This window comes from Diorhabda carinulata, chromosome 6 (assembly GCF_026250575.1).
Source record: "Diorhabda carinulata isolate Delta chromosome 6, icDioCari1.1, whole genome shotgun sequence".
Taxonomy (NCBI): Eukaryota; Metazoa; Arthropoda; class Insecta; order Coleoptera; family Chrysomelidae; genus Diorhabda; species Diorhabda carinulata.
This window is the reverse complement of record NC_079465.1, coordinates 27,593,839-27,618,560: the sequence shown is the minus strand read 5'-3', so window position 1 is coordinate 27,618,560 and position 24,722 is coordinate 27,593,839. Positions and strand designations below refer to the sequence as shown.

Below are 24,722 nucleotides of genomic sequence, written 5' to 3'. Positions count from 1 at the left end.
ATAAAAATCTAAAAAAAAACTTGAAAGACTTTTAAAAATTACTTGAGACAAACAATATGCTATAAAGGGCGTCATTTATGTGAGGTACTTACTATTATAGCAAGTGTTTTTTTAATAATAAAAAATTAAAATCAATATAATATAATTTTATTAATAATTTCATGAATGAAAGTCTGCAAAACAATTTCTTGTTGCTGTAAAACACAGAAACAAAATTCCCTAAGCCTTGTTCATAAAATGACAGATTGGCAAAGTTTTTTAAAATTAAACTTGAAAAATGCATTTATTTTGTAGTTCCCACAGAAGAACAAATAGACAGAGAAAATAAAATATTTGTGTAAAATCTCCAATAAGCAGCATGGGAAAAGACTCCTGAAATTATTCGCAAACAAAAGGAAATAATTATCCAAACGACTAAAAGGATACTGAAGATTGGAATGAACCAGAAGTTGTTGAAATCAGACCTAGTCTATGTGGTGATCAGAACAAACATTGATCCGAAAAAATTCCTTGGCTTTGATCTGATTACTGGCAAAGTTTAAAACAACTACCAAAAAAGGCCATAGTGCAATTTACCAATCTTATCAACGCATCATTCAAATTGAAGCAAGTTCCTAAGATGTGGAAAGTTGGAGAGGTCATTACGATCCCCAAACCAGGAGAGCCTCATCATGAAATTACATCCTATAGGCCGATTTGATTGCAGCCTGTCACCTCGAAGCTCTATCTTCTTTAAAGACTGAAACCAATAAAAAAGATAAAAAACTAATTTGTGCCCAAGAATTGGGTTTTAGGGAAAACCAGTCGACCCTAGATCAACTTCATAGAATCACTGACAGTATTGAGAAATCCTTGAAAGAAAAAAAGTCTGTTTTACTGTCTTCTTATACGGCACACGTCTTTGAGAAATTATGGCACAAAGGGTTACTTCACAAATTAGTATTGGTTCTGCCAAGACATTAATTATTTTCAAAAATGAAGCATGATCAGAGCAAATTGATCGACATTTTGTGCCAAATTTGGTTCTTCAATTCAAGTCTGAAAATGTTCACAACCAGAATGTATTCCTCAATTGGTTTAAGCTTCTGGATCTATTTTTGACTCTCTTTTTGTCCACTACAACGACAAAACAATCAGAGTTTTGAAACTCATCAAAACTATTTGAGGTATTACATGTTCCAACAACGTTTATCACATTTAGCTAAACTATCCACTAAAAATGACTCCTTTAAATACATTAACTTAGAGAAAAGGTGAAAATTTATTTTAGGAAGAAAATCAAGACATCTAGCGTTCATTTAGAGCAATAAAACTTTAAGAAGACGTGTGTTATGTAAAATTAGAATTACTGTCTATTATTTTTATTTATACTTTGTTCGTTTGTACTTTTTTGTTTGTTTTTAGAATTATTTCTTTGTATGTAATAGTTCTATTTGTCTTGATGACTTTTCTAGTAAATGCCTGTTTGTGAAAAAATCAAATGGTAACATGAAACAATTTCTTACAATGCCATTTTTAGTTTTAGATTTTACCTTACCCTCCACTTCTAACGTCCAATCCCCGCCACTGATTCTGAATGGTAGTTTATTCCATTCAGTGACTCCAGAGTCACTGACTACGCCTTGTATTTATTATACAAGTTTATCAAAATAATAAAACACAAGTTTTCTGTACAAAAGTTTATTGTTATGTTAAGAAATTATTTTGAAATTACTTTGTAGATACATAACATTTCAAATCGACAATTGTTGTTGGGATATTATACAAGTTTTCGCTTTATTAAAAATGATTGTATTCATTTTGAAAGTGTTACTAGAATTCTGAAAACTCCACCTAATATTCAATCGTGCATTATATAACATTTGAGGTTAGAAAAAATGTTTATTTGTACTTTTAGAAATTTGACATCCACACAGAAGAGCAAAGGATTTGTTTTATTTAGTGACAGTCACAGTGCAATAGTAACAGCCTTATATGTCGAATAATATGACGAAATTCATCGTATGAAATATTTTGACCTAGCAATTCCTTCCACGCTTTCGTACTTGATACTAAACAACAATAAGAAGCCCTAAAATTTGACTGAATTTATTATGTTTTCCATATATTTTACAAAATGTACCAATGGACAATCAAAATTTTTATCATCACTTTTGGTTTAACAACAAACTAAATATCATTCAGACTGATTAATTGATTGTAGCACTTTTCGATTTCGGAAATAAATATAATGAAAATGAAAGTTACAAATTCATAGGGAAACGTTTCGATTATCGAGATTATGTTTTTGATGTCACCTAGCATTCTAATTTTTGCTACTCACCTACTTGCCTTTTTTATGTTTACAGAGACTTTTGAGGTATATTTCTAATTCTCATCAGGCACTTGCTGACTTCATAGGTGAAACTTTGCTTAAAAAACAAGTTGGGAAAACAGGTAACGAAGTCAACAAGAGGTTGCTCGATCTACTTTCTTAATTATACAAGAATTCTATACAAGCTTACATACTTTCAAATGTACTTGTAGAAGAAGTGAATATCAATGCCATTGAATTAACTAGGTGGTTTGGAGGGTCTAATTGAATAAATCTAATAAAATTTGAGGTTATAAAACTTGGATTTGTTTCATTTAGTGACAGCCACAGTAAAATAGTATCTGCCTTATAATATGTTAAATAAGGCTTTTGTACTTGATTTTAAAACAAAAGGAAGCTTTAAGATTTCACTATCAGATTGATTATTTGATTGTAGCAATTTTCTGAAACTAACCTTTTCGATTTCCGAAATAAATGCAATTTCTAATGAACTTTAACAACGACTCTGCGAACTGTGCTTGCGCATGCACCTTCGCACTAATTTTTTGTATTTTGAGGTTAACTTTAATTGGGTCGTTTTTTTTATTTAATATGGATACATAAATAAACTTGTTCTCCAGTGTGTATCATATTACAAACCACTTTACGATAAAACACTCGTTTTCTATTGATATTGTAGAGAATTCAATTCTCCACAACTTTTGATTTAACATTGTTTGATACCTTGAACTGTTTTCGAGATATAGGGCGTAGAACGTGCGATCAGAGAATTACCTAAGGTTAAATGGTGGTCCGGATAAAAACTCGTAATATCAAGGTAATAGTTTATTGCTAAATATATAATTATTTTTTTATTAATTTTTAGATTAAATTCAATCTTTCTTTCTAATAATTCTAAAATTTACCAATTCAATAACACTCATAATCTCTTTCGGTAATTGAAAAATTACTAATGGACATACTTAAATTACATTTTTATTATATTCTCATTTACACTAATAGCATTTGTAGCAGAAAATATTTGGGTGCATCTTATTTAAAATCCGTAAACTTGCTGCCGAATTTGAAGAAGAAAACTGTTCGGTTCATCGCCAAGTCAACAAAGTCGAATAAACCTGTGCAGTTATCAAATATTCCACCAACATTTCAATCGCGTTTATTATCAAATTGAAACTTGGTTACGGCATGTTTTAGACTCAAAAATCATGAATGACATGGAGACAAATATCGTTGAAGAAGACGGTAATGAAGAGGAATTTGAAACTCTGTTGCAGGGGGACGATGACGACGATGAAGAAGAAGAGAATTGAAATTAGAACTTGTTCTCGAAATATTTATTAATTTTGACAATAATAAATCTATAAAATGACACGTTTAATAATAAACATTAATCAAAAATCTATTTCTTTTCCACTTTATTTATATAAAAGTATAAATTAGATTAGAATTGAAATTTAAGTATTTTCCTCAACAATTTCCTAATTACATGACCAGGTAAGTGTTATCAAATAAATTGGTATTCAATTGAAAATAGATAAGTAACCAAAAAAATATTATTTTCATCTAAAAGTTAACAAAAACGTATAATTATACATTATAACCTCAATATTAGGAGTTTTTGATCGGGACTACCCGTTGAACTCAGATAATTCTCTGACCGCGCGCTCTACGCTCTTTATCTCGAAAACAGTTCAAGATATAAAAAAATATTAAATACAAAAGTTGTAGAGAATTGAATTCTCTAAAATATTGATAATAAATACAAATAGCGTAAAACCCATAGAAAACGAGATATTTGCAAAAATGTGAATTTTGAGAATAGTTGTAGGATGCCAAAATATGAGATTATACGTGGTAATATACTATTTTTTGACCTAATTTGGCCTAGGATGACTGGACTATACTTAAAATTTGTATTATTATCATCTATTTCAACTTTATCATGGACTACAAATTTCACAATGAATTTTTTTCAGAATTCTAGTCACATTTTCAATTTTTTACATATTAAATAGAAATTGGGTACACAAAATAGTTGTTTTTTTTTACTTGACTAAATTAATATGTTTGGAATAATTGTAGAGACATATAAGACTGTAATTTTGAAGAATTTTCATGAAAAGTTTAAAATGATTAATAGAAAAATACGTCTCTGCAATTTTATAAAAATATTAGTCAAAGAAACCAGTATTTGAATTTTTAAATATGAATGATTAGATATTGACATGTCACATTCTGATTCATTTTTCTTCATACAATACATAGTTGCGTACTTTTGGCACATGTATGCTCATATTTCTTTTATATAAACCCCTCAAATATTTTACAAAATCTTATGAAGTGCGTCGAAGTAGAATGAAAATACATTTTCAATTGAAATTTATTGAATATTGTGATCACACATAATTAATCATCTACCAATTCTGCAACAAATACCTTTTTGTTTCTAATTTCCAATTTTGATTTTGCAACTTTTCAATGGTTTCGTTTGGGTTTGGTAATTGGAAACTGACAAATTTCATATGAACAAACAGAATAAAAAATTCAAAATTTCTACACTGCCAACCAAAACAAAATGATTTTTTTTCTGCCAAAATATTTCCACAAAAGACAAAATAAAAGAAATGCTTCTTATTACGCGGAAAAAGTGTCTTAATTGTACCCTGTAAATTACAGTTCAAAACTCAACAAAATGGAGTTAGTGCAGATATAATGTTTAATATGAATGTAGATGTTGTAGACGAATTGAAAAATGACTTTTAACAAAGTTCCAAATTTTTTAATAAATAACCTAAAAAAATTGACACTGGTGCTAATTTAACTTTTATTTAATATATTCCAATTGACGAAACACTTTTCCTCACCTCTATTTTACATAAATAGCAAACAAAATGACAGTGCAGAGATAACTGTGAATGTTCTTTTCAGTGTATTATCTCTCAGAGAATTTGCTATTCTTCATCAATCATAATCTTGATGATAAACAAGGTCGAGCATTTATGAGCTTTTGAGGAGAAATTGAGTCATAATATATTTTATTAGCTCTGTATTATGACATAATATCTAATATGGGGCGCATGGAGGTGCAACAGTAAACTTTGGGAGTTTTAATCTAATTCCAGTTTGGAAAAATCCTATATTTGAAATAAACTTGCACAGAACAAAAACATTGAAAAAGTCCCAAATGTATCTTCACTTTCGTGTTCAATAATTTTTATTACACAGCGTTTGAATGCTGATGTTAAAAAAAGGTTTAGCAAATTAAAAAAAAAATTTCCCAAATACAAAATTGAACAAATACATTGAGCCCCAGCGGGGTCCATATTCAATTGAACATTCCTAATAGTACAGAGTTGCCTCCCTCCACTTTTACAACTTGATTTTAACCATCAAACTCTGAGCTATTCCTACCCACAGAATATTGGAAGTGCTGAGAAGTCATTTATTTATATTTATAAATTTGCTTGAGTGTAAATATTTTTTTTGTTTTAAACGTGTTCCATTCTGGAAGTAGGTCGCTAACACATAATTAGAAAAAATTGCTAAAGATTTATTTAAAGAAACAGTACTACCAGATATTGAGACTTACTTGCCATTGATTAATGGTGAGTTTTTGGAACAAAAAATCAAGTAACCCTCCCAAAAAAGTGCTAACGAACGAGAAAACACTTTACACGAATCTGAAGGAGAGGTACAAACATTGAAGGAGCTTTCTAGTGAAAGAAATAAATTTATGCAATGACGCAATACGGTATTTCTCAGAAAACCAACGAGATAAACTTATTAGTACCCACTACCGTCTTGAAAATGAATTGAATTCGTCGACATGTCTTTGTCCATATTTTGAGGTATATAGATATATCAATACCAAGAATATGAATGATTTTTACCAGTGTAGTTACTGGGAATTGAATAACAAAAATTACAACAATTTCATCAAAAGTTACCTGAGATTTAATGACAAGAATATGTGCCTGGCAAGATGGAAAAACAGTTTGGGGATGTCTGGCGACTGTAAAAAGTGTCTGGAAATAGATAACGCTATTTCTACATATATCCTGGAGAAAATACAAATTGAAGTGTATATTTTAAAGAATTTAAGGTACTATTTTATACACCTTAACTACCTTTTACTTGCCACAATCGGAACTTCATAGTCGGGGGTCATCCTTACCTGTATTGGAGACATAAACAGAGAAATTTTCAGCTTCCATAAAATAACGAGGGTCGTGGGCTCTTGGGAAGAAAGTTCACCGACAGTAAATATTTTGAAACTTCCATTCATTTTGACCGATTATACTATAATCAATGGTAGGCTGCATCATTTCCTGCTTTTAATACTCCAACAGATATTATAGAGCATCTAGTAACTTTGATAGAAAACTCAAAGCGGAAGTTTTGGGCACAATGAAATGAACAAAGCAGAATTCCCAAAAGATTTTTTATCAGATAAAAACAAACCTGTTTTTTGGTTTACAAAAAGACAAAATTACGATTTCTTATGTCCCTCAGAAAAATAAATCTGTAAAAATTACTTGACGACAATGAAATGGATCCTGACGCCAGAAAACCTCAGGAATACAATGAAATCAGAGGCGGGGATAAAGTCGACAAATTGTGTGTAGCTTAGTAATTTTTTACACTGAATTGAACGGCGGCATTAATACATAAATTTTATATCGATTTGCTTGTCCAAGGTAAGTTTCAAAACTTTTACTCAAAAATGTGACTCTCATGAAACATCATTTAATTTAACATTAAACGTTTACAATAGATTATAAGTGCTAAGAAAAAAAGGAGACCCTTCAAAACGCGATGTTTTTTGGTCATGTGTAATCTTAAGTATAGATGATGTGTTCCCAATGCCAATCCTTTACATGCAGGAACCATTTCCAGGTCTAAAAATGATTGAGATATTGAATGTGCTGCTTATTTTTTGTTTAATAAAATCACAGTTACTTGAATTTAATTTTTCATTTATATAAACAGAACACTATATGCATAAAGAAAACTAGATGATAAACAAGGTTGAGCATTCATAATCTTTTGACAAAAAATTGGGGTATAATAGATGATATTAAAGCTTTGTGTTATGACATAATCATATCTGATTTGAGTCCCATAGGAGGTGCTGCTATGAACGTATCATTTTTCATAACCTCACAGCAATTTCCTAGCATTTATATAAAGGAAACTCTACTCGCATGAAGAAAAATTGATCAGGTAAAAGTTACGACAAGCGCCGACTCGAGGGAAATCACACCGCCTGTGGGATGGAAAGTTAAAAGTACGTATTTAAATGTTTTTTTATAGTTAAGTTGGACTGTCTTGGATCTTTGAAGGATTATTTTGAACTTGCACTGATATTTTTTAACGACTAAAAATCTTGACGTTTCGAGATATTTCCGGCTTTATGAAACAATTGCATAATTATATTAATTAATAGAGTACCTAGAACATGAATATCAAAAAAAGTTTGATAATATTCAATTGTTATTTATTACACAAGAGAAAAACCTTAAAATCTAGTATTTTTCCGTGTATAATACACAATTTTTTTTTCTGAGGCGGGAAAAACGATGATTTGATGATTTGATATTGAAAAATTATATTAATACAATATTCTACAATTATCTATGTGAAATTTGAATCTTGTTATTAGTATGTAGGTACTTAATAGCGACAATTAGGCCAGCGTTGCTAAGACATTTAAATCCAGGTAGCAAGCTGTCGTCTATTAGATGTCTTTTTGGTCAACTGACATCAAAAAGACTTTTTTTGAAGTCAGTTTCATACGACGTCAACACGTCAATCCCAGAAAACAATATCTTCGTATTATATTGAAAAAAAAAATAATAATTGCTTCTTGCAAAATATATATTATTTCAGGACAGTGAAATTTTGCAATAAGAAAAATTGACATTTACACAGTATTTTGAATGCTTTATCAATTGAAAAGTTGAAAGTGGATAAATGAGTCAGTACCGTGGAACTCAAAATCCGACATTTGTGTCTTGCTCGTGATACTTTGAAGTTGTAGTAAATTCCTCTTAGAGTTTTATTTTTACAGTAAAATAGATGAATAATATGCATAAAAAAGTTAGAAAAGTTAAATTTTAAAATCTTGAAATTTTGAATACAAAAAATCACAGTTAGAACGGAATCACCCATATAAGGATTATGGGTTGGTGGCATCATCGGACCGTATTTCTTCAAAAGCGACGTTACTGTGAATGGCGAGCGCTACCGTGTGATGATTAACGATTTTTTTGCCCAAAATGGAAGAATTGGATATGCCTGACATTCGGTTTCAACAAGAAGGTGCCACATGCCACAACGTGAACAGTTGGTCGCCTAAATCGTGTGATTTAACGCTTTTGGATTATTTCTTGTGGGGCCATGTAAGACTATTGTCTACAGTCTACGCTTTGTAAGTCAATATCGAAGAATTTATTCGTGAAATACTGACCGATATGTTGGAAAGAATGTGCCAAAATTGGACCTTGCGCATGGGCTATCTAAAGCGGAGCCGCGGCCAACATTTGCATGAAATCATCTTCAAACATTAAATTATACTGATCGTTCTATCGATTCCAATGAAGATTTCATCAATTTTTTTAAATTTCCTGTGGTTTATTTTTCAAAATAAAATACTATACCTCTTAAAATATCACTGATTATAAGAATTGTAAATTTTTTTAGTTTATTTTTTAATACTTATGTACATATTATTATCCTATTTAGTTCTGTATAAGGCAGAATTTTTGCTATGTTTGTAAGTATTTTGTTTTGTTAATATTTTATATTTCTCAAATATTTTATTAATCAAACGAATTATTAATAATTGTCAATTTTTTTATATATATTTTTTAAATATATAAGTTTTTCGTAATACATTTTTCAACTTAATAATTGTTTTTATTAAACGTCATAAAGAAGTCATTCTAAGATATAACTGACGTCTATTAAACGTCTAAATATGCCTCATTTAACCTAACAATATAAAGTTAAAAGAACGTCATTCATATGTCAAAAGTTCGTCAAAATATCAACAAAATAACTTCAAATGTGACGTCTTTCAGACGTTAGCATGCTAGCTGAGAAATACCTGTCAATTTGATTTTTAAAACGTGAAATTAGTGGTTGTTTAGAAGTTATTCTCAAAACTCTAAAGTAAAAAATGTCTTCAGTGTTTTCTGTAACTCCACTGGATTAAGTGGAAGTAGCCAAAGTAGTGTCACAGAAATTATTGCCAACTGAATCGCAGAAAATTTACGAAACCGTGTTACAATTCCAAGAAAACTGCGATATTTAGGACTGCAGGAGATCGTAGAATTTGTGAAATCAGTAATCAGGTAACAAGCCACCTGATATTGGGAGCAAAAGCTTGAAATACAAATATAAGACTGATGAGAAAGTTTAAGATTTTCTTCACTGGCGCTCAATGTATTTTAAGTTCATTTTGTTATCGGCGTCTGTTGATTATTATCACTTAAGTACACAATTTATCTAAAATTTTTTTGTTTAAGAGATAATTTAAGGAGCAATTCTGAGTGAACAAAGATTAATTAATAAAATATTAAATAATAATAATAATATAAATTAAAACAGCATCTCTGATAGTGCGGAATGATTTTCCACAGCCTTCACAAAATGATATTATCAACATCTTATAATAATAATAAGTAAAATTGTATCAGTCATCTGAAAAAAGAAATTCACTTTCGGATAACAGTACTTCTAGATCAGATTGGACGGTATGAATATTGGAATCAATGTTGGTAATGGAATTAACGCTATCCACGACATCCACACTAGCAGCGGCACTCTGTTCCCTAGCCGCTTCCACCGGTATAGGCGGAAGAGGTATTTTAGGAGGCGGAGGAAGCGGTTTGCTTTCCGCTTCTTTAACCGTACGCACTAGCACGCCTGTTCTCGGAGCTTTGTGCGCGTCGGGAATACGTTCGATTATAACACTAGTTTTCTCTGGTTTACGCAACTTAACACTAAACTTAAATGGTGGTTTGTACACTACTTGTAGACGAACTTTTTCTTTTTCGTTCGGCAAATTGCCCACGCTATGTGATTTACTTTTGTCAGTACGAGGGCGTATGGTTGGACGTTTGTGGGGACTCCTCCTGGTCTTGTCTGTCAAACCTACTGGAGTGGATTTTGATTTTGGCAATGCATATTGTGACTTGAGCAACCAATTTTGAACTTTTCCAACTGGATCCGATTCTGGAGTTAAGGGAGTATGTATAGCTTCCGATCCAATTAGTCCCTTCTTACCCTCTTGATCGGCCTGGATATTACTGTAATCTATAATTTCGTTCTTCTTCCTCTTCTTTTTGACCGGTTTGGCTTGTGTTGGTTTTTTTACTTTATTACTTGGCACTTCGAATACTTTAGTATCTACTGGTTTTGTTTTCACTTCCTCGGCTACTACTGCTGCCGATACCCTCTTTTTCTTTTTAGGTGAAACTTTAGGATGTTTATTTGGACTGTTAAGATTGTTGTTTATTGATTCTACTTTGCTCTTTCTTTTCCTCTTCATTTTAACATCTCTGACTTTACGTTTCAAGGGTAGTTTAGAGCGGACTCCCGGATGAACCGTCACACCTTCTCCGTCCGGAGGTAGACGTACAGCTTCTGTTGGTGACTTATGAATTATTGTGATTGATTTTAGTTTAAGATTGGGTCGTTTTCCCAAATATTTCGTGCTCAGGACCTGAAAACGATAATAATATATAATTAGATTTTAAACTTTGATGATTTAATAGTATATCTAACTGTAGAAAATACCAACCCGCGCCATCTTTATTTTTAAAGGCCAACCAATAGTCAGATGGCGATGGCTAGTGCTATCTTCAGTTCGGTAAAGCTTCTGAACGAGCGGGTATTACACCGTACTGGAGAGTTCCAAAAAGGTCGAAACCGGTCAAGGATTATATAATTTTTTTTGCGATTACATCCTGTTAAAGAAATCGATATCGACTAAGGAATCGATTGGCCTCACGTTCTTCGGGAGAGAAGTTTTAGTTTTCATTTATCAAATTCAGGGTGGTGGTACTGTGATAATGATGAGCTTAGAATCAATTGTTTAAGATATTATCGAAAATAGTTAATGGAAAAAAGCAGAAGCAGAAACATTGTGAATATTACTTACTGAATTTAGTAACGACATAAATATATTTTTACCTAAATATAACAAAACGGAATGAATTAGAAGAAATATCTGTCAATATTTATGAATTTGATAGTAGCTTTTGACATAATTTAGTTAAATGTCGTACATGAAAGGCTTGAAATTACCAATAAAATTCTATCTATCTATCAGAGGATTGGAAACGGGGTTTGCTTCCAGGAATAGACATAAACGCGAATAGTTTAGAGGTCCAATATTTGTGGATGTTTGGATGATGAATGTTGGAATATTGAGGTGTTGGAGTCACAGTCTAGATGAAACAAATTGGCAAAAGAAAATATGGAGAGCCCTCAAATTGATGGTGATTTTATTAGAAGCTGGTGAAAGAGAAACATTAAGAAATTGTGAAACAGAAATTTCTTTCCAAAACCAATTTATTCACCAGATTGAGCACCTTCTGATTCTTAATGAAAATCAACTTATTGAGACATTGTCTTATATTGAAAAGATAACGACAAAGCGAATGAAGAATTCTAGAAAAGTGTAGGATTGAACTTTGGGATAAGTACAGTACTCCTAAAGTAATTAATTCAAATTTTATTTCGTCTTTTTTATTTTGTATCTAATTATTCACAGTATTTTTTGAAGGCAAACAATGTGAATGTGATTTCAAGTAACCTGTTACTTAATAGGAAAGTTTAATGTAAATAAAAGTATAAAAAAGATAAGGCATAAAGAATCGTTTTCCTAATTGATAATCCTCTGGATACGACCGTTTTACCATAAGTTTTGAACTACGTAAGTAGATACAGGAGTCCTGTCGGAGTACTACCACCCCAACGGACACGTAAAGATACTAGGTTTAATGAAGAGTGTAAAGTACATATTGTGGTGCAAGTGTGAGACTACGGAACTCCTGAGAATGATATCTGAGGGCGAATTAAATAGTAAATGAATATCTCTGGTAGCTAGAGACATCTTACATTCTAGGTTTTCTAAAGGGAAGGTGTGGAAATAACAGATCAGTTGTATACACTGAGGATCATCAGTGTCCCTGAACTACATATTACTCTAAATCAAATAGCGAACAATCTTTTAGTTTTTTATATTTCAATCTACGAATAACTTCTAGCAGTTACTTAAAATTATATTGGAACTTACTTTTGTCGTTTTTTTAAATCACAAATCGAAATCAATGTTTTCATCTAATGAAAAAATGCAATTAGTGAAAATAAAACTTAATGATACTAGTTCTATTGAAGGAAAATAAATCAAAACAATATATTACGTAATCTATAAAATAAATTCGAATAAATTTGTTTTCTTAATTTATCCTAGTTGCAAAAATGTGGAAAATCTTAACTTTGCTGATTCAATTGAATGGAGTCAAATATTTGTTTTCACACAACTAATCTTGTAATGGAAACCGATTTTCTGAATATTCAAGGACAGTTTAATTGGTGACTTTTTGGATATTGTCAACACTATGCACTGTTAATTAATTTTTGTCTCCCCCTCTCTCTTTTTATTTCTGTCCGTTCCTCACTCATAACGATCATGACCTCTTTGGAACGTCTCTATTCTCTTTTTATTATTTAATCTTCAGTCTTTTGTAGCGATACATGAAGGGATAGGTTTGACTTGGTCAGACCATCTCATAGGCGATCGACCTCCACTTCTTTTTCCCTGTAATTCTCTCATAAATACGAGGGTTGTACCTACGTTTTGAGATAGACGAATAGAAGCAAAGGATTGCAGGAATCCTTAGATGATACACTATTCCTCTTTGTACGTAGATCGTCACAAAAATATGATTCCTCAACTTATTTTTCCAAATAAATTGGATAAAATCTTAGGAATATAAAGTTAGAAGCTATCATGTAGTTGCCATTCGTGCAAAATGTCACATATTCAAATTTTTATTTTTTTATTGTATCGTATATTTTGGTTTCACTATCCATAGCTCGTGTCAAAATGTCGTATGTCTCTGACCAATAGATATAAAGTTTGATATTGATAAAGATTTATTGTTCTTTAGCGAAATGTCCTTCGTATGCGACCGTGAAAAATTGGACTGCAAGCTTCAAAAGAGGTAAATTTTCCATTGAAGATGATGACCGATCGGGAAGGCCATTTTCTGGGTCAGTCCCCGAAAATATCGATGCAGCTCATGACATGATTTTATCAGACCGTCGAATTGGGCTAAAACGGATATCTGAAGCACTCAATATTTCATACGAACGCGTTCATCATATAGTTCACATCAATTTGAACATGAGAAAAATTGCTGCAAAATGGATCCCCAAATGTTTGAATGTTGACCAAAAGCGTGCAAGGGTAGAAGCTCTCTAAGACCTAAGAAGTTTCGTGTCCAAAAATCTGCTGGAAAAGTTCTTGCTTCAGGTTTTTGGGATTGCCATGGAGTAATCATGATTTATTTTTTGGATAAGGGTAGAAAAATAACTGGATATTACTATTCGATATTACTGACCACTCTACGGGAAAAAATTAAAGAGAAAAGTCGCGGAAAGCTATCCAAAGGTGTTTTGTTTTTTGCAGGACAACGCCCCTGCACACAAATATCATGTTGCCATGCAAAAAATTCGTGATTTAGGGTTTGAATTACTAGTACACCCCTCTTATTCACCAGATTTGGCTCCCTCCGACTATCATCTCTTTCCTCAACTGAGAAAAAGTTTAAAATGTCGCAAATTGTCTTCCAACGAGGAGGTAATAAAAGCTATGGAGTTCTGGTTTGCAGAGCAAGAAGAAACATTTTTTTTTTAACGTCTGGAAACGTTGCAGATTCGCTGTAATAAACGTATCCAATTAAGAGGAGAATATGTTGAGTAATAAAATAGTTTGACATTGAAATTTTGTTTGGTTCTATAGTAGGCTAAGAATTTTTCAATATATCCTCGTATAATCAATTTCAAGGAGGTTATGTAAAGTCTTATGTTAAGATAACATAACATTTATCGGTTTGTTGGCCTAACAAGCATCTTCTAAGGAATATGAGGTTTTTTTATAAAGCATTTATCAACTTTTTTGCGAAGTTTCATTTTGACTCCTGAATAGTACAAGTTTTTAGATACGAATTTTTGCATAAAAGTCAACGATGTGGAAATACTCATTGTTACATCAAAACCACCTAAAGAAAATGTTTTCAATCATTTAACTTACCAAAAGTGCGATTACTGTAGCAATAATGAGTGCTACTGCATACCAGTAATCGGTAATCCATTTCTTGAAACTGGCAATGCTTTCATCCGAAAGTAATAATTTCCTCAACGTTGCCAAAGGTCCAGAGGGATCAACTTCTCGACACATTTGAAATACATCACAATAACCTACAATATTTATATTAGCGCTGATATCAACAAAAATTTTTAATCAATCAAAGTACTGGATTTTTCACTGGAATTTAACCCTACCTTTTAACTTGACCTAAATATGCTTCATACAAATGTTGTACGAAATCAATTAGATGAGAAAAAAAACTTTATTTTGAGAACTTCTGTATTTGGAAGTTTCCAAATAAAAAATTTAGCTAATTGCTTATTTTCCATATCTAAGTACACCCTACAACAAGCGGATTTCAAATCTTCATTCATGATACTAGACAATTCTGATAATACTCCATCGAGTATATTTTGTCCTTTATTCATTGGAAAGCCTTAATAAAATCCACGGACATTTCCATCATTTCTTACACTTTGATTTTATCAAACGTAATTAGTTATCTCTGTCAAGTATATGATGTGAAATCGTTTTGAAAAAACATTTCTACTTTTGTAAAAAGAGGTAAGGGCAAATTTTTGTGAAAAATCCGGTATAGACAAATTTTCTACCTATATAATTATTGCACGGTGTTCCTGGTTTTGAATACATATCCGGTATGTCGTAAGGCATGTCATTCCATTCGAAAGACGATAAACAAGGTTGGTTATCTCCAGGTAATTTGCAGCACAATTCACAGGCTTTTGTTTTTGGATCGTTATTAGAAGGAATACATTGACACGACTCCAAACCGTATGCCAAACAAATAGAACCAGTGCATTCCTTAAAAAAACGTTATATTAGATACAAGCAGAAAAGTATTTTTCTAGAATCCTGTACGGAAAGAAGTCAAGTGAATGTTTACTTTCGTTTTATGTAGTTTAGTTTTTAAATTTTCAATCAATTGTTATCCTCGTATTTATCGATAAATCAATATGGGAAACATTTTTATAGTTCAAATTGAAATAAACTGGAAAAAAATTGTTTTTGCCCTATTTATTTGCCATTACCATAAACGATGTCTCTGAAAACTTTGTTTTATTTTAAAGTACACGCTTTCAAGTTTCATTTTTAACAATAATTGGTATATCATCGAAATACTTGGCACATAAACTTTTCCTTTCTTCAACTATGCTCCTAAAAACAGTCAGATAAAAAGCCGGCTGATTATTTCATTAAATAAAATATCTAGTTTAGTTTCTCCTGTTGACAGAACCCTTTTCAAACCCTTTCCAACGAAGAATTGCATGACCTCCCTTATTATTTAAAAAATCTAAGGAGGTAGCTGTCAAGGGTTGGGGTTGGCAAGAATGACAATTTTATGTATGTTATCAAACAATGTGATTAAAATAAAAATTAAATAAGGGAAATTCCTAGGGGGGTAAGACTCAATATCCGCACCCTACAGAATTACAATATACAAATTCTAGTATGACATTTTTGCTTTTCAAGTGAGTAGAGAATAATTTCACATAACTATTTTTATTGATTAAAATTACTATAAATAATTGGGACAAGAATTGAAATTTTAGGAAGGAACCACATATTTTATTTGGAAAAAAACATGCATATTTTAGAAATTCACTATTACTGGTTTATAATGTTGAAATTGTCTACTTGGGTCATATAAATTGTGCTGCATTCATTTTCATTCGAACTATGGATTTTCAATTCCTTATATCCACATATTCGATTTAAGCACGCTCATAATATTCTGTATCTTGATATATTTTCCACACGTCACTCGTCAAATATTATATGAATATTCAATTTTCTTTTGTAATAATATAGAAAACAAGTTCACCCTTGCATAAATCATATCTAAAGTCCAACAAACGTATTGTGTAACTTCTGGGTTTTAGTCAATTCCTATAGGAAATCTCGACGTACCGAACAAGAGAAAGTAACATTTCGTAGACGTTTAACCTAGATAAACTTAAAATGTATTAACAAAGACAACTACTTCATAGTATCTTACCCCCATGAAACAAACGAACTCCTTGTTACAAATAGTCTTGTTTGGTTTATTGATTGAAGGAGGGCATTGTGGGTCTCTGCCGTTACAAAAGCTTTCATCTCTACATCCATTGTCATCTCTGCATTTGTCTCCAAATTTGACTTGACAATTAGACGTACAGCACGGTCCCTGAACATAAACAAAATAAATCAGTGTAGCATTAAATAGTTTTGACAGTGTATGTTTGCTAGTAATGTTGGTTCAAATCGAATAATACATTCCCACATCAGTCATTGAATTATTGATTATATAGAGGTTGGCAACAAATTTGCATTAAGAAAGTACAAAAGGAATTCGAAAAAGGGTTCAAATTGATGCCCATCTTGATCAATGCATTTACGGCAACGTTTCTCAACAGAAAGACAGGTCCGCGAAGAGTTTTCAAATTCTTCTTCAATTACAATCCGAAGGTCGGGCAGAGTGCGTGCCTTTTTTGCGAATCTCAATTCAACTAATCCTTATCTGCCTATCCATTCTCCAAAATGAACATTAAGGTTGTCCTGCACACATAACGTGTAGTGGGGCGAAGATCCATCCTGCATGAAATGATGTTCGCGAGTGTTGGACCGTTCTCTCTTCGAGCGTTTCCATATAACTTTGGCCGGTCACAAGACCCTCAAAAAAGTACGGACCCACGAGACACATACGCACCCAAGGCAGGTGTAATTCTTCTTTAAAGAAGTCGATACTTGAATACTTGAATTTACTATTAACCTTGTGTTTGATCTAAATTTAGCCCATTATTCAGAATTTAGACGCCCAAAAAGGTAACGACACGAAAAAAATAAAAATATTATAGATAATAGAATGAGGAATGAAAATTTACCTGCGATGGACTGCAAGCGCTTCTCGGTGTTAACTTACAAGGCATCTCATCTATACTGGCATATCTTCTCATAGGGAAACAACATTGATCTCTACAATCTTCCTCCCAGCCACAATCGCATTCTTCGCCTTCTTCCACCACTCCATTACCACAAATAGCTGCTTTCGGCTCTAAAAAGGAGAAAATTGTAAATAGTTTTGTGAAATTCTAACCGAATGTCAAGTCAGTGAAACGTATAATGTGATTTCTTAACTAGAAATAGCTTTCATTTAATAAAGGTATCATATCACAAGAAGAAACATACGGTACGTTGATGTTTTTCCAAACTTTACCATTGATTTCATTATAAAACTTATAAAAAATGATGATGTGTTGAGTTGGCGCGTCTAGGGTTGGGTCTGCGGAATTTAATCACGTGATTTGAAATTGCGGTAATTGATGAGACTGGTAACGTATTCGTTTCAGCACTTTTGCTAACCCTTGACTATTTCATTTTTTTGGATACCAGAATGTCCAGGGAGCCTCATAAGCTTCACATAGTTATACGTCGACAACTTCTGAAGCCACTTAATATAGTTTTGTACAATTCTAGAGGTGTTAGTTCTCGCTACCTCAGACTCCAGAGCTTGTTGGCTGTTGCACCAGATGTATTTTATTAATAAGAATATACAAAAGGATGATAGTGAGTAAAAAAGGGAGAATTGAAAATTTAATAATGAAAGGAGAAAGAATAGATGCAGAGACCACATTCGAATACCTGATAATCATTTTTAAAGAAGACGAAAAATAGATATGGAGATCGCAAATAGAGTTAAAAAACCATGAATTATCCTATGCTCTAATTTTTGGAAAAAAAATAAGCGAGTTAATAAAAATATAATAGTACTTACGTTACTATATTGAAGTCGAATTGGAAAATGAACAAAAAGACACAGAGTAGAAACAACTAAGGAAAATAGCGGGGAAAACGAGAATGGGCTAATAAATGAGATTATGGAAAGCTCAAACAGGAATCAATAGAAAACAAAATATTTAAATTATGTTTTAATTGATACGTTCAGAGAAAAACAGCACGAAGCCTGATAAAAAGTGACATAAGCAGAAAGAGAGAAAGAGAGGGGAAAACAATGAAGCGAAAGAATGAAGTAGCAAAGGATCAAAAATAGTGGAAAAATGGATAAAAGGATAATTTATACTAAAATTCTAATACTCTGATCCTTGAAAGGGTACAAAGGGTTCTAGAGAAGAGGAAAAGACAAAAATAATGGTATTGGGGTACGAAGAAGAAAACCTTTGAATTAATATAGACCAAAAAGAGTTGAAACAAATGAAGAGTTTTATTTATTTATATGCAAAAATACCAGGAAATGGAAAGCAAATGAAAAAGGCGATTTAAAAATTTGATGCAACAACAAACTGATTAAAGAATAAAGAAAAAACTTTACTTGGAATTGTTGACTGCGAAATGAAGTGATAAAAAACACAGGAACATAAACAATACGCATGACGTCAAGCTGGAATCAGAATATTTTCTAGGCATTAAGATTAGGTTGGAGTTGTACGTATTTATTGGTTCTTGTGTCTTGTGAGTGATGGCACTAATCGAAACATCAAAGAAACATCGAGCAAACAATGAGGAGGTTTGAACAAATATGTTGACTGGACAACATCAGCAAGCTAGAACAACATGTGAAAGAAAAAGAGAGTGTTTAAAGGAATCATGAAAGAATGCAATTGCTAATATACACTCGACACTTCTAGAGAGTAGACCTGTGATTCTTTTTACTGCGAATTTAACTGAACTATTGAAGATGTATCAATAATAGCCTATATTTTCGATTCACATTTTAATAACACAAGTTTACACGGTTTTATTGGTATGGACTGTTTTTTTAATTCCATTTTTTAATGAAATAGCTTTTGGACTATATTTCATAAATTGCGTCTAAAAGTTCCGGGATATCAGTACAATAACAACTACTCACCTTCTCTTTTGAAAAATTCTGGGTAAATTTTGTTCCTGTTTCTAAAAAATGTTACTTTTGTGTCTAGTAGTAATAAGTTCCACAGTTCTAAGCGGGAACCAAGAAGCTCTGCTTTAGTTCTTGATTATCGTAAATATCTTATGAGAAAATTTGTCAGAATCACTAGAAATCGATATGAATCCAGCATCACTTTCATTATCATCTAGTATATTTGTATTGGAATTACCGGGACACACTGGATGTGGTAGATTTTTCGATGTAATGTGGTTTGTAATAGACGGAACTTCGGTGTACAGAATAATTGCCTTATTAGATTCTCTCAATAGCATTTGTGAACCAAATAGAAGGTGAACATTTTCTCCTGATGACCGCGAGAGTAAAACGATTCCATAGCTTTCACAAAACACCCGAGGCACCCACTTTTTAACTTGATTTGCAACAAGATATCCAAAATAATGAAGATATATCCACTTCTTAACGATGTATCTTTTTTGGAAAATATAAACTCACAAACATAACAAAAACGATCAGAACTTTATTTACATTTTCTAATCGATATTTTAAATCAATCCGAAACAAGATAATTTTCGTTTGAACAATAAACTATCATCACCACATTAAGTAGCTTAGAAAAACGTTTGACTGCAGAACTTATGACATGCTAAAATATTTCTGCTAACACTTTTAGATTAAGGGAAAGTATTATTTTGGCGTAGAAATAAAAGATTTTGTAAATTAGTGTAATTTCGGACACGACCGACGCGCCGGTATTTCCAAGGTCGAAGACGTTAAGAAAATCAACTTCTAAATACCTGTAAAGCATCCTTTGGGGGATCTTGCTTTGAAATTCAGCACCGGATTGATGCTCTTAAGACTACACGGGGAGAAGCGATTATTGTTCTTCTTGTCGCCTGATGTCGCCCTCGCGAACATTATAAAGTTCCCGTCTTCTCCGCCAGGGGAGCACTGTTCTGGATCATGCTGTGACAAAGATTATAAAGTAAAACACCAGCATTACACGAGATTCATGTTTTGAATTATTAAAATAGATTAATACACAGGAACCTAACATATGTTGATATCATCAAATATTTTGGTTGTATTTAGCATTGATATACATTGATCGGATTATTGTTTTTGCCGTTTCATCTGACAAGAATCGAATATTTGTAAATATGCGTTGGGTGATGAATCCTAGAAAGCCTCGCAACGTACTAGTCAAAACTAATTCTGTAAAATGTTAGACAACATCTGATCCTAATTTTTTTGCCGCGTACGATAATCTTATCACTACCAGAAAAGAAATAACTCGACCTTTTTAGTCGTTCAATTGATTTCAACCATTGTGGTTAATGTATTGATTCTATTAGTAGCTTCAATCTCTGGAGAAGTAGTTCCTTATAGAACTTCGAGACGACAGGCAGCAATGAAATCGGCTTGTAGAATGAAACTTCATGTGGAGGCTTTTCTGGTTTGTGATCGTAAAGACCTCTGCAACTTTCCAAATCTAGGAATCTAAAGCGTTGATAAGATTCACTATGTCCTTTTTGGTAGTTGTTTTAGAACTTCGCTAGTAGTCAGATCAAAGCTAGGAAATTTTTTCGTATCGATGTTCGTTCTGGTTTTGTTTCATTCCATTATTCAGGACCTTCTCCATTATTCGATTGGAACGTCGTCTGTAGATGTTCTATCTGAATTTCTGATTGGTGGATTATGTAAGGTAAGTTTTTTTGTCGTTTGGTAGCTTTTCAAAGTGTGTAATCTGCCCTGTGATCATTAGTTAGTTCACTTAAGTAGTTACCAATAGATACATTTTAACATACTGGATTTCTCGTTTTTGTTGCTGTGTTGCGTTATTTAAGACTGTGTTATCAGAAGGTGCTTTGGTCTGATGCCATTTTTTTCCTAATTTTCGTTTTCAAGAAATGAAATATCAGGGGTATTTTCCCATGCTTCTTGTTGGAGATTTTTATGAAAACTTCAATTTCTCTTGAAGGAACTGCAAAATCAATGCATTTTGCAAGTTTGATTTTAAAACTTTGATAATCTGTAATTTTCTAGAGAATTTTCTTTCTGAATTACAATGTCACTAAACGTAAGAAGTATAGGGGAGTGATCAGATCTCATATCCCATGCTTTATCAACATGAACGTAATTTGACTACTACAACAAAGTCTATAAGGTCAGGAATCTTGTTCGGGTTAGTGGGCCCACCAGTGAAATGTGAAATGTGAAATGCTTAATATCAAGCCTCAAAAGTATGATTTTTGCAAACAATATTCCTTTCCACATGGTAGTTATAGTGCTTAATGAAATTAATTATTTTGGATAAAGTGAGGAAATACATGAATACATTCAATTTAAGTAAATGTTTCAATTTTGAAAAGGATTTGAGGTACCTCAGAATTCAAAGCAAAGTTGTGTCGCGAGATTGCGGATTCGCACACAAACAAACAACGAATCAAACTGAAGAAAATATATAAAAACGTTCCAATTCAGTTTCAAAACAACGATCTTTTCAAAGCTCAATATCTGAAATGGTTCGTAAAATATTACCTGACAAAAATATCCATTATCCAATTGCGAAAACTGTATAAATAAAAAGAGAGTTTCCTAAAATAACTTACTGGAAAATAAGTATGTTGTTCCATGAAAATATTTGTTTCCTGTTTTATGTCCTTTGTCTTCTATCAATTTAAATGTGAAACAACGAAAAAATAAATAGCTTATGTTTTCTTTTTCTTACCGTGTTCGAATTCTGATGAAAATAAAACGAAATTATACGCTTCATACATTTTTATTCGTTATCAGGGAAAAATCTATTCATTTCATCGTAATTGAAATTCTCAAACGCACTTTAATCGTTCAATTTTCATTCGAGAGCTCAATATTTGGTATCGGCAAGAATTCAATGATACTTTATCTTTAGAATGAGAAAAGATTCGATAAATTGTTATCCTAGAAAATTCAAATGTGCTCGATAATTTACGGTAATTGTTCTGGAGAAAATAAATACAATAAGTACTTTATAAAAACAAAAACCTTTAATCTGTTCTATTAGTTTAGTAAGCAATATAATTTGAAATAGTTATTTGTATGACAAGGACTGAAAGTGCTACTTTGTTGGACGAGTCTGAAAATTCCGAGACGATCGAAGCGAGGCGAGCGACAGACGAATCCAACAAAATACTTTTTCAGCCGCGGCGTACACAACATTTTTTAGACGACGCATAAAATCCAAAATTTTATTTATTGGGCAATATAATGTACTTAATGATGTTTGTAATGTCAATATTAATTTATTAATTATCCTTCAAAAAGTAATGTTGATTGTACCTCCTGGACAATTATAAATATTTATTGGAATGAATGCAGATGGAATATGTATATCTTCTCTACTAGATGTTGATGGAATGTCTGTAAATGTGTTACCTCGACCTTTTAAACTTTTTTTCAGTTGAGAAAAGAGATAATAGTGGGACGGAGCCAAATCTGGTGAATAAGGGGGGTGTTCTGGTAATTCAAACCCTAAATAACGAAGTTTTTGCATGGCAACATGAGATTTGTGTGCAGGGGCGTTGTACTGTAAAAACAAAACACCTTTGGATAGTTTCCCGCGTCTTTTCTCTTTAATTTTTTCCCGTAGAGTGGTCAGTAATGTCGAATCGTAATATACAGTTAGTTTTTTACCCTTATCCAAAAAATCAATTATGATTACTCCATGGCAATCCCAAAAAAACTGAAGCAAGAACGTTTCCAACAGATTTTTGGACACGAAACTTAGGTCTTGGAGAACCAAAATGTCGCCATTCCATAAATTGTTGCTTTGTTTCTGTATCGTAGAATTGTACCCAAGTCCCATCCATAGTAACAATACATCGTTTTCAAATCGAGCACAGATCGAACGCTTTTGGTCAACATTCAAACATTTGGGGATCCATTTTGCAGCAATTTTGCTCATATCCAAATTGACTTGAACTATATGATGAACACTTTCGTATGAAATATTCAGTACTTCAGATGTCCGTTTTAGCCGAATTCGACATTCTGATGAAATCATGTCATGAACTGCATCGATATTTTCGGGGACTGACACAGAAACTGGCCTTCCCGATCGGTCATTATCTTTAATGGAGAATTTCCATCTTTTGAAGCTTGCAGTCCAATTTTTCACGGTCGCAGACGAAGGACAGGGTATTAAGCATATCTTCGTAACTCTGCTTACCTCTTAACCCTTTTAAATACAGGTACTTGATGATGGCTCGATACTCCAATTTTCACAATTTCGGTGGAATTTTTACTTTTAATTTATTATGTGTAACTCTGGTTTACTTTTTTGACTTCAAACTTTACACTTACACTTCTAATAAGTTATTGTTCGTTGCTATGGAAACGCAATATTTTGTTTACGCATGGAACTGGTCTAGGCTAACTAGATATCAATACATCCTCGTACTACTATTTTCTTCCATTTTTTAACATTTTAAAATGCTTCAGTGGTCGATAAAAACTTTCAAAAAGCAGTCTCAAAACGCTAATAACGTTGATGTTTTCCATCTATCAGATCAAAGTTTTGTGAGTAAAAACTTTCGTTTCAATGATAATGACATAAACGAAGATAGTGAATATTTTATATTCACATAAAGTTCTCAGGTAAATATACCTTCTTACAGTTGCATAAAATATGGTTGGTGCAATACATAATGGTAGTTTAAGAACTTACCGGAGATCCGAAATTATGTCCAATTTCGTGAGCGAGTGTAACATGAGACACTGCAGGAGGAACGTGTTTTCCATAATTCAATAACGTCACTATGCCTGTATTCAGCGATTTCATACTGCCGCGGTAGTGCTGAAATGTGAAAATAGAAAATTATTACATTAACTAAAAAATGTATTTTGCGAAGCGTATAATAGTTTTTAAGGTTATTTTCAACTAATCGTCGGCTGTTCATCCATTACATGAAATATTTATAACAATAAAACTACCAGCACACGGATAAGATCGGATAAATAACGAGACTGGTTACGAAAAAGGGTTTTATTATAAAAATTAATCTACATTCGAATGCTCCCCTTCAAGGAAATCTTAGTGGACTCGTTGACACAGGAGCTTTTGGTCAGGGGTCAGATTTTTTGGCACCAACTTCGCACAG

The 24,722-nt window shown here is 32.4% G+C and overlaps 1 protein-coding gene across 1 annotated transcript in view; it reads right to left on the bottom strand.

Annotated features, from left to right (window-relative positions):
* Window positions 1–1,664: 1,664 nt before the first annotated feature.
* LOC130895269 (disintegrin and metalloproteinase domain-containing protein 10-like) overlaps window positions 1,665–24,722 on the bottom strand; it is a 226,273-nt gene continuing 203,215 nt past the window's right edge. Inside the window, exons 8-14 of the mRNA XM_057802492.1 lie at window positions 24,290–24,418; window positions 20,379–20,547; window positions 17,582–17,751; window positions 16,717–16,884; window positions 15,311–15,521; window positions 14,643–14,809; window positions 1,665–11,042 (exon numbers count right to left, since the gene is read on the bottom strand). Coding sequence (XP_057658475.1) covers window positions 10,011–11,042; window positions 14,643–14,809; window positions 15,311–15,521; window positions 16,717–16,884; window positions 17,582–17,751; window positions 20,379–20,547; window positions 24,290–24,418 — 2,046 coding nt within the window. The 3' untranslated portion in view covers window positions 1,665–10,010. The remainder of the gene's footprint in view (window positions 11,043–14,642; window positions 14,810–15,310; window positions 15,522–16,716; window positions 16,885–17,581; window positions 17,752–20,378; window positions 20,548–24,289; window positions 24,419–24,722) is intronic.